The following is a 26156-nucleotide window of genomic DNA, read 5'->3' on the forward strand; positions in this document are numbered from 1 at the left end:
CAAAACACTGAAATTCATTATTTTTCCAGAGGTAAATTTCCAGAACCTTGAACATTAGGTGGGAGGGAATTCCTGCTCCCTTCTCTGTCTTTTAGCATTAAACACCAAAAGTAAATTTAAAAAAACACTCACATACTCCCCACAAAGGCAACCCAGTTTTAAAAATACTTTTACATGCACAATAGCACAATTTTGCAATTATTTTTCCCCCCAAATGTTTTTTCTTGTGTTTACTTTTTTCCCCAATTGAGAGCATATGTACAAAATCCTTGTTATATTTATATACTGCTTTTTATCAAAAATACATAGTAAAATCCATTCTGGAATCAGAATTCAACCAGAGTGAAATCAAAGCAATGTCAGAATTTCAGGAAAAGTATAGAACGAAACACAGAATCCACTCACCCAGGACTGAACTGGCACCCAAAATGTGTCCACTCTTTGGGGTGAGTGCACATTGGTGCAGTGTCCTCTTTAAGTTCCACTTCGTCTAAACTAGCTGAGCAGGGAGGATCCTGGGACATTCTGTTTCCAGGATCTTCCCACCTAGCCAGTTTAGAAGATCATGGGCAGAGAAGGTTGTGGAGAAAGATGGGGCAGTAGTAGTTCTCTTCCCAATCACTATCATGGTAGAAAAATGGCTGGAAACAGGATTGCAGCCACCACAATCATTTTCCTTCTCTGGGGGAGAAGAAGATTCACCATCCTCCTCTTGCTCACTCTCCAAGAAGAGCAAGTGAGAAGAGGATGGGACAGCACTGCTGTAGGGACCAGGGAAGGCAGCAGGTACCCCTCCCAGTTCACTGCTGTATCCCCACTCAGCCTTGCACTCAACCCTAGTTTCATGTCATCATATTTGGTGGCAAGAAGGAATTTACTCAAGTGTCAGTAGCTAGCAGCCCTAGAAATTTTTCATCTTTCTCCTTATTATATGGGCTTTGTGTGTTTGGCCTATTGGTTTTATTAAACCAGAGATACTTAAATTTTATTCTATCAAGGACCATCTTCTGGTTTGCTTGTTCTTTACAAACCAGCATCATTTTGATTCCTGTGTGGCAAGTCTCTTGAAAGGCTTCTGATCTCAACTCCTTTTGCAAATTCATGCATATGTACTAGATGAGAGGGTGTAAATGTAAAAGAAAAGAGGAGGAGCTAGGTTTGAACATGCTTCACATATGTTAAGTCAATGTAAAAGCGTGGAAAATGCTGAAGAATGAGAAGATTCTTTGAAGTACCCATTTCAGGTGCTTGAAAAACTAATCCATCATCTCATTTGACAGGCAGTCTGTTGCCTTTAGTTTTAAGGTGTGTGTGTGAGAGAGATAGAAAGGGAGAGTTTTGTTTTTTCAAAGGGAGGCAGGGTTGATGTGCACTCCGAGGTTGAAGAATGGGAATGAATTGATTCCAAACTAACCAAAAATGAAATTGTCAGGCATAGCTGCAGGAGGGAGGCAGAAGGGGAAACAAAGCAAAACAATATCTTCCAAGGTCAAAAATGTAAAATGTCATAAAAGCAAGTTTCTAAGAAGATTTTTTTGGACCTGGCAGAAAATGTGTGCGCAGGTGATGCCAAAACATTATCCATGGGAGGCTGTCAGCTTGGCCCCACACATATTTCAAGTCCCCCAACAAAGTTCCCCGCTTTCTGTCAATCAGAAACTTTATTGGCATATTACACACAAATGTACACGAACAGTTCACATACTTGACGAGTAATAATAATTCCCAAAATATTAGAAGGTCAACCCATTTCCCTAATGCTATTGGTTGAGCTACCATGTTTCAGGAGATGCTCAGAGGACAACAGACTCTTCAGTTGAATATTGTCCGAACAATCTGACCACTTGTTCAGATAGGGGGCTAAATATTTATTCCTTTCAGTCTACATATGAAGTTATCTTATTCTACCAAGTCGTCAGACCATGGCTCCACGGTGTTGCCTACACTGACTGGAAGCTGCTCTCCAGGTTTCTGTCAGGGGTCTTTCCCAGCTCTGCCAGGATTTGCCAAGCTTTGAAAGGCCTGACTAAAGGGCATTGGTGCTGGGCTAGGAAGCTCCTTCTGCAGGAACATCAGAAGCATTATGCAAGCCATGCCCATGATACAGTCATTCAACTACATTCCACTTAATAGGGACACTAGCTGAGAATGAGATGTGGCATCACACTTTCCAGGCAACAAGTTTATTTCACATTTTCCTAAGTACAAAAATGAAAACATGATTTTCATGTTTCATGTTTAAAACAAGTTAAACAGTGAACGTTATGCCCAGCTACCTGAATGCAGCATACCCACAAGCAAGAATCCTGTGGAACTCTGTGCCTTCTTTCTCTCTCCCCCCCCCCAATAATAAATACAGTAGCCAAGAGAGCCCGTTTAATGGCAGAAAACATGTGAGAGGGGCTCAGTGCCCCTTCATGCACCTGATAATGTCACTGAGTATGTGAAATTGATTTGCAATCAATAACTAGCAGCAACCCTCCAATTGTTGTTTAAGTGCTGGGAAAGCATTTTATCAATGATCTACAATGGTTGCTCTCATATCAAAAAGTCCAGCCAATGGCATGTATTTAACGTACTGAGAACTTTCTGCTTAAAAACAACATGTACAGCTATAACCTAATTATCCACGGATTTTTCACCTGCAGTTTTATTTCAACGCAATGAGAAGGGCCCTTTAAATTAAAGGAAAAAAGTTGTTTAACAATAGCCTCATTAATGCAAGAGAGGGCAGCCGGCTCCCTCAAATCCATCAACCATTCTCTCTACAAGCACTTAGAACAGCTTCACTCCAAGGCAAGGGACCCTGTCCTCCCCGCCCCCCAGCATGTGAAAGAATGCTAAATGACAGTGATTATCACCACCTCCATTCTTCCCCAACCCCGCAGCTGCAGCTCCTGGTGAAGGGAGGGGTTGCTGCTTTGGAGTGAGGCCTTTCTAAGTGCCTGTAGAGAGACAGATCGTCTGCTTGATGCATCACAAAGGTCAGCCAGGTTGTTTTTAAATCACTGAGCAAAGGGACACTGTTTTTTAAATAGATTTGCTTTAATGTGATTTTTGCCATCTATGTGAGTTCTGGGAACGGAACCCACGTGAGTACTGAGACTCAACCTATACATATTTCCAAATAAAAAGCACACACTTGACATCACACTTCCATGTGTTCAGACACAGTAGTGACTCACAAGATTGAACTCATTATTATTGATTAATAACGGATACATTAGTACTAAAAATGAGCAATTTTAATCACATGTTGTAGGGTGCCAATTTCTCCCCATGTATTCATTTCTCAGTTACCACAATCAAAACACAGCACACACAGAACAGTGGAAAAGGGTAGCAGGTGAATTTGAAGAAAGTATTTGTTTTTACTAGGAAAAAATAATGGTGCACATGCGTCTCCTAAGAGGTGTGCCTAAACCAGGTCAAATCCTAGCACAATTCTGAAATGCCACTAGTTGAAACTATTCACTAATCTGCTTGTTCCATGAAGTGGTCATTGTGACCCCTGGCATTTCTCCCTCACTCAGCTGGTGGGAGTAAACACCAAAAAATGTAACAGTTATCACAGGCATCTGAGTAATACTCATGGCATTTAACTATTCTCCCTTATTTATTTTCTCTCTTATTCAAGTGACTCAGACAGGCTACAGGCAGCAGAAACCTATTAAAGCCCTCCTTGCAGCACAACTTCTCTAAATGAGAGTCCCATTCTGCCCTGACCACAAATTAATGGCATTGTAAAAAAAAAATAAGGCAACACCAAGAGACCACACCAAAAGTCTCTCAAATAACTTGTTCTTCCAAGGGGTAATGCCTGGGGTAATGGGGGGGGGAGAGAAAGCAGATGGGCAATTGCTACTATCGCAGAGAAGACCAAACAGTGGCTCACAAGCCACATGCTCGTGACACGAGCCACATGCTCCTTCAACATAAAAAGTGTGACTTGCGTAACTATGTTGGCTGAGCTCCTTTTTGCATCACAATTAATTTAAAGAGTAAATACAAATTTTTTCAAGCATTAGCATTATTTACTGAGTATGAACTTAGAATCCACCGGGTTAAAACGTACATTTAACATTCACGGTGAGTATATATATTTAAGAATTTAAATGATTCTTAAATACTGCAGCTCTCAAATGTCTAAACTTAATCGTTACATGGCTCTTGCATTAAGCAAGTCTGGCCACCCCTGTACAATGGCAGAGTTTATCACTCCTTGGCTTTGTACCCCACCAAAACAGTGGCTGTGCTCAAGCAGCTCTCAGGGTGACACTTTGGATATTATAAATGTCCAGCTGGCCTTGCAGGATAAAGGGCATGTGTGTAAATCCTTGCTCCTCCCCTGGCAACTAGGGAAATTCAAGGCCTGATCCCTAACAGACCCAGAGCCAGCACTCCACCAGCGCTGCTGTCCTGACTGTTGTGAAAAGTGCCATAAGGCACTTTTGCGCTGGAAGTACAGGTGCACCTCCAGCTCTGGATCCAGCTCTGGCACCGCAAAATGAGCAGTGAGGGCTCCCGGTGGTAAGTTGTACCACTGGCCAGCAGCAGGGCACTTTGAGGCAGGGGAGGGTGGGGAGGGGGCAGAACTGGGTGGAGGAGGGCAGGGGTGGGGAGGAGCAGGCCTGGGAGTGGGACAGAGACAGCAGCAGACTCTGCCACCATAGCCTAACCCCCGCCTGGGTCGGGAAACCTAGTACATGTCCACTCAATTCTCCGCCTACTCAGTAGCAGGCACAGATCAGAGGAGATCCATTGGAGCAGCTTGGTCGCTACACAGGATAAGGGAATGTAAAAGGAGACCTGATGGTGCTTCCCTGCCCCACTGGATTCATTGGTTGCCATTTTGGTTCCGCTACAGCCATGAGCACTAGGGAAACTTAGGATTAGGCTGTTAGTTCATTTTCTATTACATTTTTCTGCAAGCATAGAGGGGCTGCTTGGGTGAACTGCTCCCCCTTATGCAATTAAGGGAACAATCCTAACCCACTTTCCAGCACCGACATAAAGAAAATGCAGCTCCGAGATAAGGGAACAAACATTCCCTTGCCTTGACGAGGCTTCCACGATTGCCAACAAATGCAGAATGCAGCATACATCCCATTGGCACAGCTATGCCAGTGCTGGAAGGTTGGTTAGGATTTGGGCCTAAATAAAATGCCCCAAATGCTTCCTTCTCCCAGAAGGGAGGATCAAGGCCAGGATGCTTGCATGTTGTGCACCCACATGCTCTCTCTCGCAAGAGGCTGATTGGGCAATAAGAGTATCATCCTAAGCAGACAGGAAAAGCACAACTGAAGTCTGTCCTAACTCCTGGAACCAGAACTGGAGACCAGAAGGGACACCCCCCTCAACGTGGGATGAATATCCATTCATCAAGGTTCTGATCCTGCCTCCCAGGAGGGGCATCCCAGCAGTAGGAATGCCAGCCCCTCCTTCCCAGAGAAAGTTAACAAGCGCATGTTCATTACTCTGTTACTGCAGCATCAAGCAAGCCTTATGTGACAAAACAGCAAACACAGACTAAGATCTATAGGTCAGTTTGGATCAAGCTTTCGCAGCATCATAGATACAAAGCTTTCTGAAGAAGGCAGATCTTGCCTTCATGCTGCGTTACAAATTAGCAAGTGATATATGCATGGATCTTTTTGTGGGGTTGGCCCACATCTAGTGAGCCAGAACTCTAGTTTACTAGCATTGCAAGGAGATCAAATTCTGACCATGATCCAAATGACCTTTCATCTGCACAAGCCAGGGAAGGTTTGAAAAAACAAAAAGTTGCAGTTCACACAGAGAGGATTCTTTAGGGAAAGTAGGTTAAATACTGTGAAAAATTTTGTGCTGCGTAGCATGTTGTCATACCACTAAGTCACATCTTAATTTGTATCATTAAAATTTTACTTCTGCATATTTTGGCATTCACTCCTAAAGCAGTTTACTATAAAAATGTACTTTAATTTGCTAGAATTTGCATAAGCTCTCTTGCGTCCAAGCTGACCACAGCACTCAAGTATACCCTGATGAATTTCAAATACTCAATTAGACAGCTTCTGTGTTAGCTGTTGGAGATTTTCACAAAAAGCACTGTCCTTCAGGGAGAAAATTTCAGGTATAACTTGTTCTCTGGAATTTTGATGGTTTGAAATGCTGTTGATTACAATACATATGCATATTGTATATTTTGTGTGCAGAAACCAGCAACATCCAGCACGATGATATGCATCAGGATCAATAATTGTCATAGCCACCTTTAGGGTAGCACTGGAAATGAGCATGGACCTACATACATTTTATTTTGTGCTTTAAGATGCTTTGTAATATGTCAGTCATTTGGCATTACAGCTGAGGTATTCAATCAGGGCTCCTTAGTGAGGTGTGCCTAGCCCCCAGGAGTGTTGTGAGGCATCTTGGGTAGAGAGGTGGCCATAGCTGCCCAGCTCAGCTGCACATGCTGCCTCCCTACTTGCTGCTTTTCTGCGGCTGTGAATGATAGCATGTGAAACATGGGGGGGGGGGGTGAAGCTTCCCCACCAAACCGAGAGAAGGCTGGCTGGGCAGTGGTAGAGGTGCTGCATCTCATCAGCACAGGGCGCGCTCCTGGCAGGCTTCAAACTGGGAGCCTGACCTAGAGAGAGCAGCGTAGCGCTTTCCTCCGCCTGGGAAGGAGGGAGCCCAGCCTGCTCTTAGTGGGGGGGGTGTCCAAATGCTAAAGCCTGCATTCCTCCATCTTGCCTGAGGGGAATAGGGGTGGCATCTAAATGTTGGGGTGTATGTGTGTGAGCATACTCCCATCTACTTTGGGGGTGAGTTGTAATCTTGCTCTGTGTGACTGCAATCATATCCACACTTTCCTGGGAGTAAGACCCATTGATTCAAATGGGACTTCCTTCTGAGTAGACCTAAATAGGCTTGAGGTCTGTGTCAGCTTAACCAAGGATCTTCACCTTTCTCTTTTTTCTCCCCCTTCAAAAAAGAAAAAAAAGCCGCTCTTGATCAGTCAAGCTTTGTCTCCAAAAATTGATCAAAAAATAAAAATACCTGTTTCTTTTCAGCCATCCCCCTTTTTCCTCCTGTCTCGTTTTTTTTTTTTTTTTTGGGGGGGGGGTACTCTGTTGGCTGCTGTTGTAAGACAAAAGGCACAATGCTAGCTAGGTCTACTCAGAAGTAAGTCCTATTGTGTTCAATGGGGCTTACTCTCAGGTAAGTGTGGTTAGGATTGCAGCCTCAGAATGCTGGTAGCTCTGCTGAAGATTTAACCTCTTGTTTTTTTGTTTCTAGTGTATAATTATAACACCTTCATCCCCATTTTGGGGGTAACTGAGGTGAGGTGATGTAATGGGGAGCCGTGGCCAATGGCCACAAGGATCAGGGGAGCCACGGGCCAGAAAAGTTCGAGAACCACTGCCTTAAGGCATACATCAAAAATTTAGCCCAGCATAATCAAGACAAAAACATCAAGACAAGAATTAGTGTACCTCTTGGCATAGAGCTGACAAGGGTTATGCAGACCTTGCACAAAATTTCTACATGAGCCACCATTCAGAAAGAGAAGTGGGAGCATCAAGGCTTTGTTTAACAACAACAACAACAACAACAACTTTATTTATACCCCGCCCTTCTCCCCAAAGGGACCCAAGGCGGCTTACAATAGGTTAAAAGCAGATTAAAACATAATTTAACAAACAGATAAAAACATATTAACACATTGACATTAAACACATTGTTTAACTAGCAACTAGCAGCGTGTACATCTCATTTGTTGAAATTTCTTGTTTGCTTCTTCCCAACAACATCCTGATCATGATCAAATGCCAGAAATTCCACTTCCAGTATAATCACGCTTGCAACTTTCACTATTTAGAAGCCGCAGGGAGACCTGCAAGTGCTCCACGGGGCTCCCCACACATCCCAGATCCTGACAGCACATATGATGGTTAGTTTAAAAATAGCTCCCCTCCCACTGCAGGGGCGTGATCCTGGGGATCGCTTACTACTTACCCCCTGCCCCTACCCGTTAAAGGAAACAGGGCATCATTACATGAGCTGGTGGGTCATGCCCTACCAGTTTGAATACCACTGCTCTACTGCACAGAACATTTTTGTAGAGTGCATGTCAGTCCTTCAAAAGGGCCTCAACAACTCCACCTGAGTCAAGTCACAATTTGAGATCTCCAAGAACAGAGTCTTCGAAATGAACAGCAAATGTGAAGGAGTAACACAGTCAACAATGCTACTGTTCTTTACCAGTCCTTACAACTAGAACGCATATATTTTAGGAGCGGTGCTTCAAGTTTCAACTCAAGGGTTGGCAATGGGAAGAAAGCATGCTATCTTAAGCATTTGTAAGAATTTGCTTCTACTGTTTAAGCATTAATATAATAATACATATTAATACATATTTTGAATCAAGTATTTCATGCTCAAGATCCTCCTCTAGCTCTCTTCACTACATATCAATGGCAACAGAGCTATAACAATCAGCATAAAAGGTTTTCCACAATTCACAATTACTTCTGAAGCATGTTAGTTAATGAAGAAACAATTGTTGCCAGCATGTGAACAATGCATAGCCACTTCTAGCAAATTAAAATCTTTGCTGGAAAGCCCTCCAATAATTATTCTTCTTCCCACAAAACTATTCTCATACGGTACCACCAGAAAAAGTTCAGATCATCAGCATGATGCATAAGGAGCCCATTATAATCCACTGGGGTTTAAGTGCTGGAAAAAGGAAGATCATGCAGTTTTTTTCATAATTAGTTTTGAAACCAGTTTGTCAGCATGAAATTCTCCCCCCCCCCCTTTAAACACAGCACACAAGAATTGTGTAGAAATATCTTCCTACCTTTTCGGTGATATAAAAATTGGAACTATCAGCATGCTGCAGTGCATAATACTCATGGTTTGGAAGAGACCACCTTAAAATACACAAACAAGTTTATCAGTAAAATGCACACAGAAGATAGACATCCATTTGACAGCACTCTACTTTTCCTTTCCTTTCACTCTTTGGTTACAGGTTTGATTACTGAACAGTAAGATAAATTCCAGAACTTAAGAGATGTAATTGTTTCTTCTTCCTGTTAAGTAATTACCCTTAGCAGTTGCCATTCTATATAAGTTAAAAAAAAAAAAAAAGAATGAATTCAATTCCTCTAAATGCAAGGTTTGTTTTTCCAATGAATTTACTCCATATAGGAAGCTCTCTTCCTACTTCCTGTCTTACCGGTCCAGCTGGCTCAGTACCGCCAGCACAGACTAGCAGTCGCTCTTCAAGGTTTCACTCAGGGGTATTTCCTAGCTGTCATGCCGGATGGACGGACACAGAAATTGAAATTAAACGTGCCTGTATAGAAAACCTACTACTGAGCTATGGTCCCAACCCATCCACCTCCACATATGCCGTTCACTATGTGGATCTCCACAAGGCTCACTGGAATAACCTGTGTATGCCAAGAGACAGCTGGATGATACTATGGGAGGTGCCTACAGGCACCCCATGTCCATGGATGCAGCAATGCAAACCATTCCCAAGAATGTAAACCATTCGCAAGAAGCAATGTAAACAATTCCCAAGATGTTTGAGGAATTAAGCAGCTCCTGTTGGTGCAACCCTGCACAAATTCCAAAGATTGGCTAAGCATATCAGAGCACATCAAGCAGCTACTTTTCTAAATGTAGATCAGATGAAGGGCTCAATTCTATCCAGTTTTCCTGAGCTGGTGCAATTGTGCAAATGGAGTGTGTGCTACATTCTGCAATGGAGGGGCAGTCACTGGGGCCTTTTTAAGGTATGGGAACATGTATTCCCTTACCATGGGGCTGTATTGTGGCTACACCAGCTGGAAAGTTGGATAGGATTGGACCCTTAGGCTGCAATCCTATACACACATATGTGGAAGTAAGTCCCATTGAAAACTATGGGGCTTATTTATGAGTAGACATGAATAGGACTGCAGTGTCAGGCATTAGGGTCCAATCCTATTCAACTTCCCAGCACTGATACAGCTGTGGTAGTGGGGCATGCATTGCATCCTGAGATAGGGGGAGAAATCATGGAGGCTTCCGCAAGGTATGGAAATGTTTATTCCCTTACCTCAGGGTTGCATTGCAGCTGCTTTGCTGCTGGAATATTGGATACGATTGGGCCCCTAGTTAATTTGTTTAGTGTCTCCCTGGCAAATTCTCCTAAGCACCAGGTGCAGCACCTTGGAAACCCTAACACTTACCACTTCCTGAAAATTACTATTTGGCCATGTGCATCCACCACCACGTTCACAAATAACTTGAGGGCACGCTACCACAAACTTCATAACTCAAAAAAATTGTGAGCAAATACTGAAAGCTGTCCAGTAACTGGGAGACAGCATGCACTGTATTTTTAAGAACTTCTCCAACTGCTCTGGAAAGGAGCTTTAAAGACCACAATTTTCACATAACCCAGTTTTTCATTCCTTTGAACCAGGATGAGCCAGGATGGTGTAATGGTTTGGGAGGTGGACTTAGACCTGGAAGATCCAGGTTCAAATCCCCCTCAGCCATGAAGCTTCCTGGGTGACCTTGGACCAGTCACTTTCTCTCAGCCTCACCTACCTCACAGGGTTGTTGTGAGGACAAAAGGAGGGAAGTAGCTGTGTACACCGCCCTGAGCTCTTTGGAGAGAGGGCTGTATAAAAATGTGAAAAATTAATAAATAATCCCACAAACAAACGAAAGAGAAATTAAAATCCACACCCAAGGTCTTTTAATTTTCTAAGTACAATTAATAGACTGTTCACTTATTTATTCACATTTTATTTATTCACATTTATTCCAGTAGAGGTCTAAATAACTCAACACACAAAGAGGAAGCAGAACTAAAAACCAGTATCCTGAGAGATATCTGAATGAATCAAATCTATTCGAGAGCTATTTATTTTGAGAGATGAAAGAAAGTATAGCAACAAGCAGAACTTACCCATCACAAACTTCCTTTATTATTACAGACAAAGGCTTTTTCTGAAGAAAAAAAAGAAAAGAAAATCATTGTATGAGATCACAGTACTGCATATAATTCCCAAACAAAACCAATTGTTCAGTGCATGGTGGTCCAACACGAGGCCTGTGAGCTGCATGCAGCCTGCAAGGCCCTTCTTAGCAGCCTCCAACAGTTCGGCCGCAGCTCCCCACTGCCTCCTCCTGCTTCAGAAGCTGTTCAGTCTCCCTGACACGCCATTCCAGCTTCTCCTTTGAAGGAGAAGTTGGAATGGTACGGCAGGGAGATTGAAAAGCCCTGCCAAACCCACCTCCACTGCTTGCAATCTGAGCCTACCAGCGGTTAGGGACACTGAAGTATTTGGCAGTGATGTCATCATATCACCGCCAAATACTTCCGGGTCAGCACAGCTGAGGGACACGTGGGTTCCCCTGGTTGCCAAAAGTTGGACCACCCTGGTTTAGTGAAATGAAACAAGTTGGTCACATTTAAAGCATGATCCACAGTCAAGTAAAGGTGGCATACATGGATTTAAGATACTGATTCTGCTGTAGGGCAATGGCTAACTCTGCTGAAATCGCGTCTCACGTTAGCCCATGAACTCACTAGTTAGGCTCAAGCAAACTATTCTCTTTTGGTCTAGGATCTCCTATCTAAAACACAGAAGGTAACAATGATCACAGAAATTGTTCTGAACACTCAGAAATGCTATACGGTACATTGTAATTGTACAGTTCAGTTCTGCTTAAAGATGCCTTTACAAGTTGGCATTTCCTGTTTCCCCTTTACATAAGGCAACAAAAAAGTCCAGAAAGGAACATGTGAGAGCAGGAGGCAGAAAGGAGATCTGCAAGCTTCATATGTACCAACATTAAGGACCAGCAAGTGGCCCCTCCAGGACTAAGGACAAGGTGCCCCTCAACTGCCAGTCCAGAAGCAAGGATACATGGGTGTAGTGGAAGTTGTGAAAACAACTTGCTGTCAATCCCTTTTGGAGATGGGACCTGGCACCAACCCTTCCTTCTCCTCCTTCAAGTGATCATCCCATAAACTAGCTGCCAACCACCAGAAAAATCTTTTACACATCTCCCCCCTCCATAAGATTCCCTTTGGACATTACAGCAGACACCCATAAAGCAGATATGAGCTTGACTACAAGAAAAGCAGTTTGGGAGAGACTATGTATGTGCCCCGTGTCAGGGAAATTGAGAGGAAGATTTCAGCTACCTTACTGGCACACCTCTTTTGCTTTAAAAATAAAATTGGGGCAGGACCAGACTGTAACGAACAGATTTGCTGCCTACACATTGGCTCCCAGGAAATAGAACTCTGGAACAGGACTGTTCAGTGTTACCAAAAGAAGAACAAACACACTATCATGGGCTGAATGTCTAGGTTTTTTTGTTTGTTTATTTTTTTGCCTATTTTCTGGTCACTTCTAGTTCCCCAAAGGCTCTTGTGTAGAACCACCACTGGAAAATCCAACTGTAGCATTCCTTTTGGGGGGATGGGAACTCCATTATTCACCAGCCGTGTGCTGGATATGGACTGGAGCCCTTCAGGGTTCCTATTCAGCCTAGCTATAAGCCTGCCTTGCTCACTGAGCAGCTACCTCGTCTGTCCAGGTAAAAGGGGTAGGATGCAGAAGTCAGATGGGTTCTATTCCTCTTATCAGGCAAAGATACCAAACCTAGGTTATAAGCCCAAGCACAGGGAAGCTCAGGTGTGCTTTACTTCTGATCAGAAAACCAAGTCATGGGACACAGTAGGCACCCACTATGTCTCCAGTATGTGCAAGGACCAAAGGTTCCTAGAATAAAGTAGTGCTGTGGATTGTAAAATCAGCCAGATGCCTTAAGGAATTTTCTGTTACATTATTGCTTTGCTTCACTCCAACTCAGCTTGCAAACACCCCCAATTTAGCAACACGAAGTGATTTGGAGGGGGGGCTTGTGGGTTGTATTCCATCATCTTCCAGTTCAATCTGCTGGACATTACCGGTTATTATATACATTTGATAAAGCTCTGCTCTGTGTCCATATAGCCAAGTCAGGCCTGTTCCATCAGCCTGCTTGTACTTTTTCTATCCTCTTTTTTCTATTTGGTTCAATTCCCTTTCTTTTAGACTTTTACATTTAGGCACAAATGTAACCAACTTTCCAGCATTGGTCTAGCCGCAATGCAGCTCCAAGGTAAGGTCACAAACATGCCCTTACCTAGAGGAGGCCCCCTTGACTGCCTCCCCACAGCAGGACGCAGTGCACACCATTGGCACAGCTATGTCAGTGTTGGAAAGTTGGTTAGGACTGCACCCATAGTTACATTTTGATGCCTTGTCTATGTTCACAGATAAACTAAGTTCACAATTCAGTGGGTTGTCTCATCTCTTTGCTTGTCAGGTGCTACCGTGGGTTTGATTTTCAATAAGAACCCCTGAGGTTCAGTGCAGGGAATGGGCTCCCCCGCCCGGCCTGGTCTCTGTCACCTGAGATGGTAGGTGGCAGTGGCAAATAAACTACCAAGGTTCTCCCTTGTATAGCCACTGGCCCAATAAAGGAAAAGTGGGGAGCAAGAAAGGGGTGTATGCACACTAACTTCTAGGCACTACTCCTCTCATTCAGCCTGCCTTCTACCAGAACCAGAGGAGAGGCAGAACACCAGAGGATCATGACATCAATGCTGTAACAAATTAGGTACTGGGAATCAAAGGGTCTTTATATTCCATATAGCATTGCTGAGATAGTCAAACGTTAAAACCTCAGATTCTATCACAAACATTTTACAGACCACTGCACAAAGCAACTTGTAAACAACTTGATCTTTTAAGCTGCCTTCCTTGCTTCCTGGTAACTGTCAAGCATCATGACTAAAGTGTGTTTTGAATATAGAATTTGTTTGTTCCTGGTGGAAAGTGATGGTCATAGGGTCGTTGAATGAGTTGGCAATAGTACCTCTGTGGGGTAGAACCTACAGATTGTTCTAGCTGGATTTGCTAATGGGGGGCATTCATAATGTAGCTGTCCTCATGCTGCTTGATTGTGGTGCATTCTGTGCAGGTGTCTCTTTTAGTGACATTCCTTTTGTTGAGGGGCATGGCTAAAGGTGACAGATGTGTTTTGAGCAGTCATCACGAGTGGGGAGAGGATGAGAAGCTGTAATTGGTTCTGTGACGGATAGAGGAAGGTCTGGGTCTGGGTTAGGGCAGTCCATTACTGAGAAGAAAACAGAAACAACTGCTTGTTCTTCCCTTTTCAGGCTCTTTTCTCAATGTTGATAGTCCTGCCAATAACTCACCTGGCTTTAAGTTACTGTTACTTAAATGCCAATTTGGTTAGCATTAAGACCTATGTTATTCAGAATCTAATTCTATGGATACCCTCTGGTTAAGAATCCCTGTTTTATGGGAACATGTTGACCTGATTTATATAACTGGTTGGATGAAAAGGAAGGGGTAAATCTCTCCTGGCTTTGTCTGCTTGTTGTCCAAGTGAAACAGCAGGTGCAGTTGAAGGGGTGGTGGTGGTTTTTGCAGGAAATCTATAATGACCTAATCCTCCTGTAATGGTACCCTATCCAACAACTGCCTAATTTAGAGCAAGTGCATTTTATGATAGGTGACCAAGACAGAATAGAGATTCTGGTGGTAAACTGCCCAACTACCTCCCTGTCAGGTGGCGATGGTGTTGACTTTCCTCAGACTGACTGCTATGTAGATTTCAACAATCACCCCAAGTCACCCATACTGTATGTGAAGCTGCTCAAGAGCTCATGGCTTCCATGACAACTGTAGAACTGTTTCATAATATCTGACCCCGTGCACCTCGCAGGGCACACATCCAAATTGGTGTTTGGAACTGGATACAATGGTGGTTATCAGAATGTGGAGGATGTAATTCTGACTCCTTTCGCATGAACAGATCACTACCTGATCAGGAATGGGTTTTCTGGACCACCTGACCATCCAGTGCAGGAATGAAGGACCAGTTAGAATGGTTGGTTGCTGGAGACTGATGGATCTGAGTAAAATTCCCAACTGCTCTGGCAAAATTTCCTATCACTGGTGGTCCTACCAAATCCCTTGTTGACCTCTGAAATGGGGAGATGAACCAGGTGGTTGATGCGATTACTCTACATTTCCCTCTCCCCTCATCTGAGTCCATGATTTTCCAAAGAGAAGCACAGAAGAGGGGTGGATGACAGCTGAGGTAACAGTGAAGAAAGTCTCACTATGTCCACAAAACATAGCTAGAGCTTATGTTATAACTTACACCATGGCTGTGATGGTGGCAAAGAAAATGGACTTCTTTGTGACTGTGGCACTAGCACAGAGTCATTCAACAGAGAGGCTTTTTACACTGAAGTTGTGAGAGGCTTTTTACACCGTGGTTGTCAAAATGAAGGTGGAGAATTGTCTGTTTTCCCTGTGATATGTCCCTTGTTTTATGCATCATTGTATTGATGCATTATTTTGCAAGCCGCCTTGAGGGTCCTAAGTGGGTGGAAAGCAAGGGTATAAATGACAGACAGACAGACAGACAGACAGACAGACAGACAGACAGACAGACAGACAGACAGACAGTTTGCAAGGTATTTCACAGATGAAGTTACACACATTCATTCTGACTTGGATTTGACATTGAGAGCAAGCCCTGATGTTGTGCCTGCTGGAGCTGCTTATTCTCTTTGTCTGGATAGCTTTCAACAGATTTTACCTCATGGCATATTCAGGTTACTTCTATTAACCCAATGAATTCTGGAAGGACTGTAGTTGGTTAAGAAATGAGAGCTGTTAGAACTAGCCTTAAACTACAGTCTCCAGAATGGTAATAGAAGTGCATTGAAAGTGGATTAACAGTGTAATGGAAACGCAGCCCTGGATAGGCTGAGACTGAGATACCCAAATTTATTTTGTAATAAATTTACTTTGCACTATTTATTTTGTTTTGTCGTTGCTCAGGCCTCGGACTTTACCCTCCTTCCTCAGGCCTGATTGGATGTGATCTGGGACAGAGCCTTCATAGTTGCTGCCTCCAAGCTGTAGGCAGGTCTGCCTGACCCCCTTGCTTTACATATCTGGTGAAGACATTTTTGCTCCACCAGGGATGTCAACTGACTTGGCTGCCTGCCAAATTTATTCTGCTCCCTAGCTGCTTTAGGTTTTTCATTTGTTACAATATATTTTAATGGCTCTGTGGTTGGTTATTATCTTTTTTGACTTTGCTTTTGTGGTTGTTTCTATTCTTCAGTTGTGAGCCATCTTAGGGTTCAATCCTATCCAATTTTCCAGTGCCAGTGCAGCTGTGCCAATGGGGCATGCACTGCATCTTGTGGTGGGGCAGCAGTCACAGAGGCCTCCTTAAGGTATGGGAGAATTTGTTCCTTTACTTTGGGGCTGCATTGCAACTGCACTGGTGCTGGAAAATTGGATAGGATTGGGCCCTTAGAGACCCTATTGAAAACTGAAAGGCACGGTACAAATCACGGAATGAATGAATGAATGAATGAATGAATGAAATAGGCTCTATTGCATGCATATACCATTCAACATCATCTTCTCTCAACTATCTCAACAAGTTAGCCACCAAAAAGCTATCACATTTTCAGGAAAACACATTCTTTACTTAGCTGTGAATCTGCAGTGCATCAAGTCTGCCTGGTACCATATGGTCTGGCTAAAGTTAGTGTTATTTGGTTCACAGTCCCAAAAATAGAAAGAACACTGTCTGGTCTGGAGATGTCACAACATTCTGAACACTGCTGTAAACAAACACATTTGTCCCTAGGAAAAAGGGGGGGAACCACACAGAGAGCACACACAACAGCCATTTGTTGGATATCAAATAAAGAGATTGTCACAAAGATGAGGTACTTTGATAGCAGAGGCCACCAGAAGCCAACAAACCTGCTCTGTTTTGCTTGACAAAGGCTTGTTTGTGCTTCTGACCAGTTCGGTGTGGTCAGGGGATGAACTGTTCCACAGCCAATGTACAGAAGTCAGCCTGGAGGACAACTCTGAACACACATTACCGCAACTTCAATGCAACCACCTTAACAAGCAAATTCTGTGGTTCCCTAGTTGGCCAGATCTGCAATTGACCGGCAGATCTGTGCCATTACAATCATAATCAAAAGGATGCAGTTCTTAGTTAGGAAGCATCTGGGTTTCAGTTATACAACTTTAACTAGGAACATGGCTTGAATTACGGGCCTAAAAACCCTGAGTTACTCTACAAAAATGTCCTTTTAGGAAGAAGGGACAGGAACCATCTGGAGGCCCTGGCATGGAAAGGGGAACAACAGCAGGGGTAGTGTTTTCCATTTGTTGCAAATATGAGGACCGAGGTGGAATTACCTGTTGAAACTGGGCTCATGTGCTTTAAAGAGTGGTGCAAAAAGGGGGGACATTTCGGTGGATGAAATTTAGTTCCCAGCTACTGGAGCTCTGCACAACTTCTTCCATCCTTTAAAACCAGGGTGAAGCCACTGAGCAGATTTGGCTCCTGGTGCAATTTCAGCTGGCCTCTGGTGACCCTAATCTGAGACAACAAAAAGTTTGACCATGTTTTCACCCATGGGGTGGGGGGAGGAATATTTATGTCCCATATGACCTCCATAACGATGAAGTCCTTTTAGTAGGTGATGGCATCAAAGTATAAGGAGCAGACCCACCCCCAGCCTCCTTGAAGCCTGGCCCCAAGTAAGCCTGACATTCCGCCTTGATTTTTCTTGAACCCCATTGCCTATTACCCTTACCACAGCGACAACGGTGCTTCATTTGTTGCTGCTGCCTCCACTGCCCCCACACACAGCTCTGCCACTCCCTCCAACCCAAGCCAGGCCACCCCTATTCTTGCCACTTGAAAAGAACAAGGTGGGGAGAAGTGAAGAGGCAGCCAAAAGGGTAATAGGGAAGGGGGCACAAGTGAGCATGAAGAGAGCCAGTGGCAGCACCCTGTGAAGAATGAGAAGCAAAGGACTGCTGGCTGGCACGCATTCCGCCACCTTCCCCCACTAAATGCCACTTAAGTCCCAAAGCTGCCAGGACAATGGGAGAGGCGCTCCTCCCAAGGAGGTCACTTTCTTGGCATTCAACATTTCCAGGCCAGAGAATATTGCATGAAGCTGATCAAAATGACCAAAGACCCAAAATGCCAGAAGTGGAACACACTACTACAGAAGGAGCGGCATAGTCAAGCTCAGCCAGCTCCCAGCAGTGGGAAGGAAATAAGTGGAAGTATGCACAGAGGTAGGTGGACAGGGTCAGAAGCTAACACTAGACTGCAGCTGAATTTTTGGTTACTGGTTACCTGATGCCTGACAAGCCCACTTCTACAGACTCTTTTTCTTGAAAAGAAAAAGAGAAAAAGACAAGGACACTGTCAAAACAAAAGGCAGTCCTTCAAGGTGGCTGACACCTTTTTCTTTAGCAACAACAGAAATAGACACAGCTTCTCAGGGACATGCAATCTGATCTTAATCTTTTAGGAGCTACTTAGCACATTACAGATACTCATCCCTACCATGAAAGAGAATCTTCCAACTTAACAAAACACACAAAAATCAAACAAGGCAATGACATTCACCTAATCTGCCTCTACATTCCCTCTCAAGAGCAGCATTTTCCCCCAAGACAAAGGGCTTCCCTTGTTTTTTTTTTAATAGCACAAGATTTGTCTCCAGAGCAAAAACATTAACAGCTGTAAGCAAGATGCTCTTAGAGCACTCCAGGAAGGCTTCCACAAGCTCTGAGTTAGAGAACTCGTGGCTGCAGAGCAGACCTTGGCAAGCAAGCAAGATCAAAAGTGCAACACAAGTATTACTACAACATGTCACACATGCACTCTCTCCCCACTCCCGCGGCCAACAAAAGAGCCCCTGTCTCTGAGAGGGACAGCTGGGTTTGCAACTAGTATTGCTGTTCTCTCCCACTACGTATCCAGAAGCTTTTCTGAGCACCAATCTCCATATTGCCTGATGCAGAAACATTAAAAAGAACCCCAACGTTTAGAACAAAGTGAAATTTGATGTACTTTAAAATAAAACAGGAAACAAAACAATCAGTCCTTTGTTTAACAATGCAAAGAAGAGCAAAGGCCTCTCCCCAAATGTCATCACCAGTCAACAAACCTCTTCAAAATAGTCATTTTTCCAACTATAAATATTTGCCTGGTGTCAAGGAGAAGGATTGTTTTTCATTACGTTAATCCCCACCCAGTTCAACAATCTGATTTACTACAAACAAGTGATTATTTCTAAACTATACTAATGCTTCTTAAGCAAAACAAGCAAAACCCAAACCCACAATTCTTGGCTTGTGAATGGACAAACCAAGCCTGGTGCACGCTGTTGAGGCCCTTGCAGATATAGTTGGGGGGGGGAAGGGGGCTGCCACTCGTCATCACTCATGTCAGTAAGTCATTTCTGAGAATTCTTACAAGTTCTTGGCTGCCCAAGCCTAGCTACCTCACTAACTGCCCAGAGCTGCAGTGCGCCCAGTTCTGAGAGAAACACCAGCACATCATCTGAATCTATATACTGCAATATGGATTATTGGGGTAGGATTATTGGATCCTCCCTTAGGGCAGGGGGTTTGATTTATGTCACCTTTATGTTATTTTCAGCTCCTATGAGTTCCAAGTGCCCAGAAAGGTTAGGAGAATCACCTTCTCCTGACCACCTAACTAGGGTTCATTCAGGTCTAAAGAATCTCATCACTATAAGCAGTTTGATTAGATGACCCTTGACATCAGGTTTAGAATTCAATCATTCAAGTTATTTCCCATTGTCCCTCCATGAAGATCCAGGCAACCTAGAAAGGCTTCCCAGACTATGTCCCATGTAGGCACTGACCAAAAGGAGACCTGCTTAGCTTCAATCAAATGACTGCATCATTTGCCTTCAGAACATGCCCCAGACATAAGCAGAATTCTAGGAAAAAGCATGTTCTCTGAACTAGGCCTATAAGTCTTGCATGCTCCAAAGCATATGCATTCAAGCCCGCCATGCAGTATGAGCTGCCAGCCATACGATAAAACTCCATTTTTTGTTTCTTGCCAACCTGTGAAAGTAGGGTGTTTCTACAAGCAGCTGGCAGGGCACAATATCTGACCGGTGTGCCCGGCCCAAGTCGCCCAAGCCTTTTCCAAATCAACTATCAGCTCAATAACTGAAATAGTAAAATGTTTACTGATGAAACTATTATGTACCAATAGAAACTGGGATATAAAGAAATTAATTGCAGAGAAAAACCATCTCCCCACCTCCAGACCAGACAACTTTCCTCAGATAAACTTGTCAGACTTAACAGTGGATTTGCACAACTTTGCCATGCTAAAAAAAACTAGGGCTTCACTTATATATACATCACCAATCCAAAATAAGGTAAAACATTTCTTAGGCCCAAACAAAAGTAAGAAAGCATCAAACTGCAGTCTTTTGAGTTCTAGAGAACTCTCAGTCAGGCCCGGTGAAGAATTCTATAGGATTCAAAGCTCACTGACGCTTTTTTGGTCAGTCTTTCAAGCTTTACCTTACTTTGGGCTGTGGAGTTTTCTTCCAACGGACCATCACAGCCACCTACAATTCACAGACATGAAACACTGTCCAAATAGCTAATCCACGGCCTTCATCTCAACGCACTATCTTGGATATGCTTCTTGAACTCTCCACCTTTAAATAACATTTAGAGGTCATGACACACATTACATTACAATGTTTATACATGCTTGCTTGTCCTTAGTTTTTGCATGTCCCTGGGATTCACCTGAACTTTCAAAAGACTTTGATTACCTTCTCAGGGCCCAAGCATGGGGAGACTTTATCATGATTTTAGAACCAGCTGCTGTCTTCCTGCAAAATACTACAAGTTTCTAGCTTCTGGGACAACTGCAATCGACTTTCTAGCTGCCCTCTCCCAATAAAACTACTTGCAAATTCTCTACTATTTCTGTCATAATATCCACACAGGTGTTTTGTTTTTAAACATTTCCAAGGTCCTTTGGTTGTGCCACCATCCCAAAAAATGCAAGAATTTGTTGGCACCACAACACTCTGGATTTTGTGTGCCACAAAGTCCCTGGTTCAAATATCAGGACAGCCACAAGCTCACTTGGCAGCCATAAGCAAGCCCCTGCTCTCTTAGCCTCAGTCCTTCCATTTGCAACATGGAGATAATAATATTGACAATTTAAATAAAATAATAATACTGACTTACACTTGTGGGGTCTGTTGTAAAGATAACCAATACAGAATGTGACTATTAAGGAAGTGGAGCACCTTGTATCAAGGCCAGCTCAAGACCCTCCCACATTGGAGGCATGAACTTTTAAAAATTGCCCACAGAGGGACAAGGCAGTGGTGGTAAGGCACATGGTTGCAAACGAGATGAAGCTGCCTGCAGAGAGAACAGGTGGGAATGAGGCATATGCAGGGTGCTCTCCACACCAATCCACTAGTGAGCCTTTTCTGCAGTGTACATTCAAAAAGTGCTACGTAAAATACCGCTTGTTCAAATTAGCTTAAGCAGCTGATTCCATTCATCCATTCAAAGCCAGGAATGATCTCAAACCGGTCTTTGTACTCCTTCAGTGTATTTCTCAACTTTTGTGAAACCAATCTAGGTTTTCCTCTGTGTGCCAGGAACAAGCAGGCAAAAAGCAAGAGCAATTTTGACAGGAAAAGAAAGGAAAAGCAAGGGCCAGCGATTACCTTACATCATCCCACCTCTTCAGCAGCATCACAGGGTACATTTTAACACATTGTGCATTGTTCCTTTGTGGGGCACAGCAGGCCTTAAAGAACTAATCTTTCCAAAACCTCAAGTCACACACCATTACATGTTAGCAGCAACATGCCTAGTGTGGTCTAACTAATAATTGCCCTGAAAGATAATTCATTTTGAACAGCTATGCTCCTCTTTTCATTTATTTAAGCCAACTTCTGCATCAGTCACTTGTTCCCTTGACATTTTAAACAAATACTTGAAAAGACTTTCTATATCTGTCTACCTACCTACTGATATATATATACAGTGAGAGAGAGAACACAGACAAAAACCCACCATGTAATTAATCTGTGGAACACCTTGCCACAGGATATGGTGATGGCACCTGGCCTAGATGCCTTTGAAAGGTGATTGGACAACTTTATGGAGGAAAAATCCAGCAAAGGTTACAAGTCACGAAGATTGTATGCAACCTCTGGGTTTTAGAGATAGCCTATCTCTGTATGCCAGATGCAAAAGAGGGGCAACAAGATACAGACATCATGTTATCTTGAGTGCTCCCTGAGGCATTTGGTGGGCCACCGTGTGATACAGGAAGCTGGACTAGATGGGCCCTTGGCCTGATTCAGGAGGGCTTATGTTCTTTAAATGGATAAGGACACTCAATCCTTTTCCCTACAGGCCTTTTTCCCACTTCAAATTCCACTTTGAAAGGTTCTTCTTCCCACAAGCCTCCAAGCAGAGACAGTTATGCATATGGGCAGGGCAGCGGTTGGGAGAGGATTTGGAGCAGGAAAACAGTTTGCTGAGAAAGGATTAACAACCTCTTTTCCAACCTCTACAACTTCACCTTCCTCTTCAAACAATTTGTCTTGAAGGAAAAGTGGTCATTAGAGCCATGTTACATCAAGTATGCATAAAATATAGTTTGCCCTTTAAAAGGCTATCATAGTTCACCTGAATTTTGCTTGCAGGATTGTTGCTCTAGTCTAGGTCATCCACACAGGCGTCTGTGTGATGCCTTGATGGGCTTAGACTAGCCCCATCTTACAGTGCTACTCACAAAGTTATGTGCATGTGGCTAGAGTTCCTGAGTAACTTCAAAGGAGTTTCCTTTGGAGAGATGAGTTGCTCCTGGAGGTAGAGCTCCAGGTGCACTCTGATACAGCTTGGGGGGGGGGGGTCCAGTTTTATAGAGGAAGTGTTCCTTCAGAGTTCCACACCCTCTCCAAACAGAGATCCAAAAATCAAAACTTTACATATAGGCTGATGAGTTCTGGGGTGGTGGTGGACAGATCAAAGAAAGTGTCGACCCAATGTGCGGTGGCAGTGAAGAAGGCCAATTCTATGCTTTGGATCATTTGAAAAGGTATTGAGAACAAAACGGCTAATATTATAATGCCATTGTACAAATCTATGGTAAGGCCACACCTGGAGTATTGTGTCCAGTTCTGGTCGCCACATCTCAAAAAGGACATACTGGAAATTGAAAAGGTGCAAAAGAGAGTGACTAAGATGATTACTGGGCTGGGGCACCTTCCTTAGGAGGAAAGGCTACGGCATTTGGGCTTCTTCAGCCTAGAAAAGAGGTGTCTGAGGGGGGACATGATTGAGACATACAAAATTATGCAGGGGATGGACAGAGTGGATAGAGAGTTGCTCTTTACACTCTCACATAACACCAGAACCAGGGGACATCCACTAAAATTGAGTGTTGGGAGAGTTAGAACAGACAAAAGGAAATATTTCTTTACTCAGTGTGTGGTTGGTCTGTGGAACTCCTTGCCACAGGATGTGGTGATGGCGTCTGGCCTGGACGCCTTTAAAAGGGGATTGGACAAGTTTCTGGAGGAAAAATCCATTACGGGTTACAAGCCATGATGTGTATGTACAACCCCCTAATTTTAGAAATGGGCTATGTCAGAATGCCAGATGCAAGGGAAGGCACCAGGATGAGGTCTCTTGTTATCTGGTGTGCTCCCTGGGGCATTTGGTGGGGCCACTGTGAGATACAGGAAGCTGGACTAGATGGGCCTATGGCCTGATCCAGTGGGGCTGTTCTTATGTTCTTATACTCTTTCCTTCCAAATATGGCTGGACTATGGTTGACACAAGAGCCTTGCAGAATTTCACATAAATGAGGCTTTCATAATTCAAGATGGAATGCCCCTCACAACTTGGGTTTCGGGGAGCTTGAGAGATCCATAGATTGTTATGTAGTTGGTCTACAGCACATCACAAAACACACAACATTATTCTGATACCAGAGGGGAGACATTACTTCAGATAACCTCTCTTTCCCTTTCTCAATTGTCTCAGTAAAATCCATTTATGAGAAAAGTGAGGGGATAACAAATGAAAACAGAAAGCACAGGTCCAGCCCTCAGGAAGCCTCTGAGAGGATAAGACTTCAACTAAGCTTAAAAAGTCACCGCTTAAGAAAAGGCTTAGCATGAAATGTTACATATGGTCTCTGTAATGTGCACTTTACATGGTGCCAATATGAGAGCCTCTATAAAATTTCCAGAAGCTTCTGGCGATGGCAAAAGTTTTGCAAAGTTAGATTAATAACTTCATGCCTTTTATTGAGGAATTTAATCTTAGTAATATAAATGTAAATTAGTTCTGGGATGCACCAGTATGACCAATAGCATCAAGAGCAAACAGTGGTAACAAAGTGTTTTCACACTGCAACACAATGCCAAAAAACGGGGGGGAGCTGTTGCCATACGACTCCCCTGGCTCCCCTAAGGATATAATTACATCTATTTCCATCAGCAGTAATGACCTGGTGTGGCATGAGTAGCTCAAAAAGAACTTCAACCCTCTTATTTGTGCTACTAAATAGTGTTGTCTAGGCAACTCCTTCACTTTCTATGGTGAACACATGTTCAAGCACTGCACACTTTTTATTAGTTTTGCCTAGATCAGAGGTTCCCAAACTTTTAGGACCTGAAACACAAAATGTCCCTCCCTGCCCCATATTAAAACTGGAGGTACACATCACTCTGATTTTCAAAGAGACAAATGTTATTTTTGCAATTATTTCTCAAAACAGTGGGAGGGGGTTGCATTTTTCCTCTAAAGGTGGGATAATTCAATTAAGAATACTGCTTCCCAATAGAGTCCCAAAGCATGGTCTTATGATACAGCCAACTTGCTGAAGCTAAGCAGATTTTGGTCTGGTCAATGACTGGAACACAACAGATTCTGCTTTGAGTTTCAGGAACTCCTCTACAATGCCTCCTGCTCTTACATCCTTTAAATCCCTTCTTAAAGCTTACCTTTCCTGTAACATCTTCGGCACCAACACCTTACGGCCCAATTCTATTCAAATTTAAAGCACCAATGCAGCCACAATACAGTCCTAAGGTAAGAGAACAGTCCCATGGACGAAGGACACGCCCCATTGGAATGGCTGCATCAGTGCTGGAAAGTTGGATGGGACTGGGCCTTAAATCAACCAGAGTAGCCACGCTTAAGTTCAGGTAACTGACATAGCCGTTTATTCCACCCTGCCTGTTCCAGCCTACATGACTCCCCTACTTTCCTCTGTTTCCCTTGGGTCTATCTAGATTGCAAGTCCCTTGCAACAAGGATCAGTCTTCTCAATCTGTGTAAAGCACCATGTATGCTGATGATATCATATCAATGAATAATGATGATCATTAAAGGATCAACCTGTGTTGATTCCACTGATTCCCAGTGCCAGTGCTACATGGGGCCTCCTTGCCACAAGAACAGAATAATAGTAAGTTGGGGTAACCTAATTTTTCAAAACACACATCAGCTCCTCTCACTGCACATGTTTTGAGAATATCTGGCAGACACCACTTTTTTTTCTTCTATCATCTGCACTCTATCTTTTTAAGAAGCTCTCAGAGACCAATGTCTCTGACCAGAATTGGCAAGAGTCTCAGCCAGTTTACACATTCCTTCTCCACATGTTCAACTACTTTAATTTCCCAGCCTGGGCTGCTGTACATAGCACACTTTTTGCCACAAGCAGCAATAAGGAGACGGAATGTCACTGCAAACTTCCCTGAGGTGAGCTGAATTGTGGTGTGTGTAAATTGATTGTGACAAGACTATTAAGATGATCCATTTGCCACAGGCCAGATGCAACCCAGACTGGAAACACACATGCCTGAAAAGGTCTCATGAGGTTGTATGATCCAGTCAGCTACCTTACCTATACTAGGATTTTTAAAAAATTATTTCTGGTTGGGAAATTAGCTACATAAATGTTTTTTTATTTTTGTTTTTTTTGCTGTGTGAAATTTTGACACTTGAATGCTTTTTCTTACAGTGTAGAAAGGGTGCTGAAACAAGGCCTGGATCAACTTCACCATAGCCCTACCTTAAATTTATAAAGTGTTCCATGCTCTGTGGTGCAGTGGTAGCAAAAGATACTAGTGCTACAGGAATAATAGCTTGTACTGGAACAGCTAC

General features: G+C 43.4%; 1 protein-coding gene across 2 annotated transcripts in view; it reads right to left on the bottom strand.

The window, feature by feature from the left end:
- The window catches only part of ELMO1 (engulfment and cell motility 1), a 351127-nt gene that overhangs the window by 260211 nt on the left and 64760 nt on the right, over positions 1 to 26156 (bottom strand). For both annotated transcript variants that reach the window (XM_066627043.1, XM_066627044.1), the window contains exons 3-4: positions 10964 to 11004; positions 8852 to 8924 (exon numbers count right to left, since the gene is read on the bottom strand). In XM_066627043.1, the coding sequence (XP_066483140.1) occupies positions 8852 to 8924; positions 10964 to 11004 (114 nt within the window). The remainder of the gene's footprint in view (positions 1 to 8851; positions 8925 to 10963; positions 11005 to 26156) is intronic.

Source organism: Tiliqua scincoides, chromosome 5, assembly GCF_035046505.1.
Source record: "Tiliqua scincoides isolate rTilSci1 chromosome 5, rTilSci1.hap2, whole genome shotgun sequence".
Taxonomy (NCBI): domain Eukaryota; kingdom Metazoa; phylum Chordata; class Lepidosauria; order Squamata; family Scincidae; genus Tiliqua; species Tiliqua scincoides.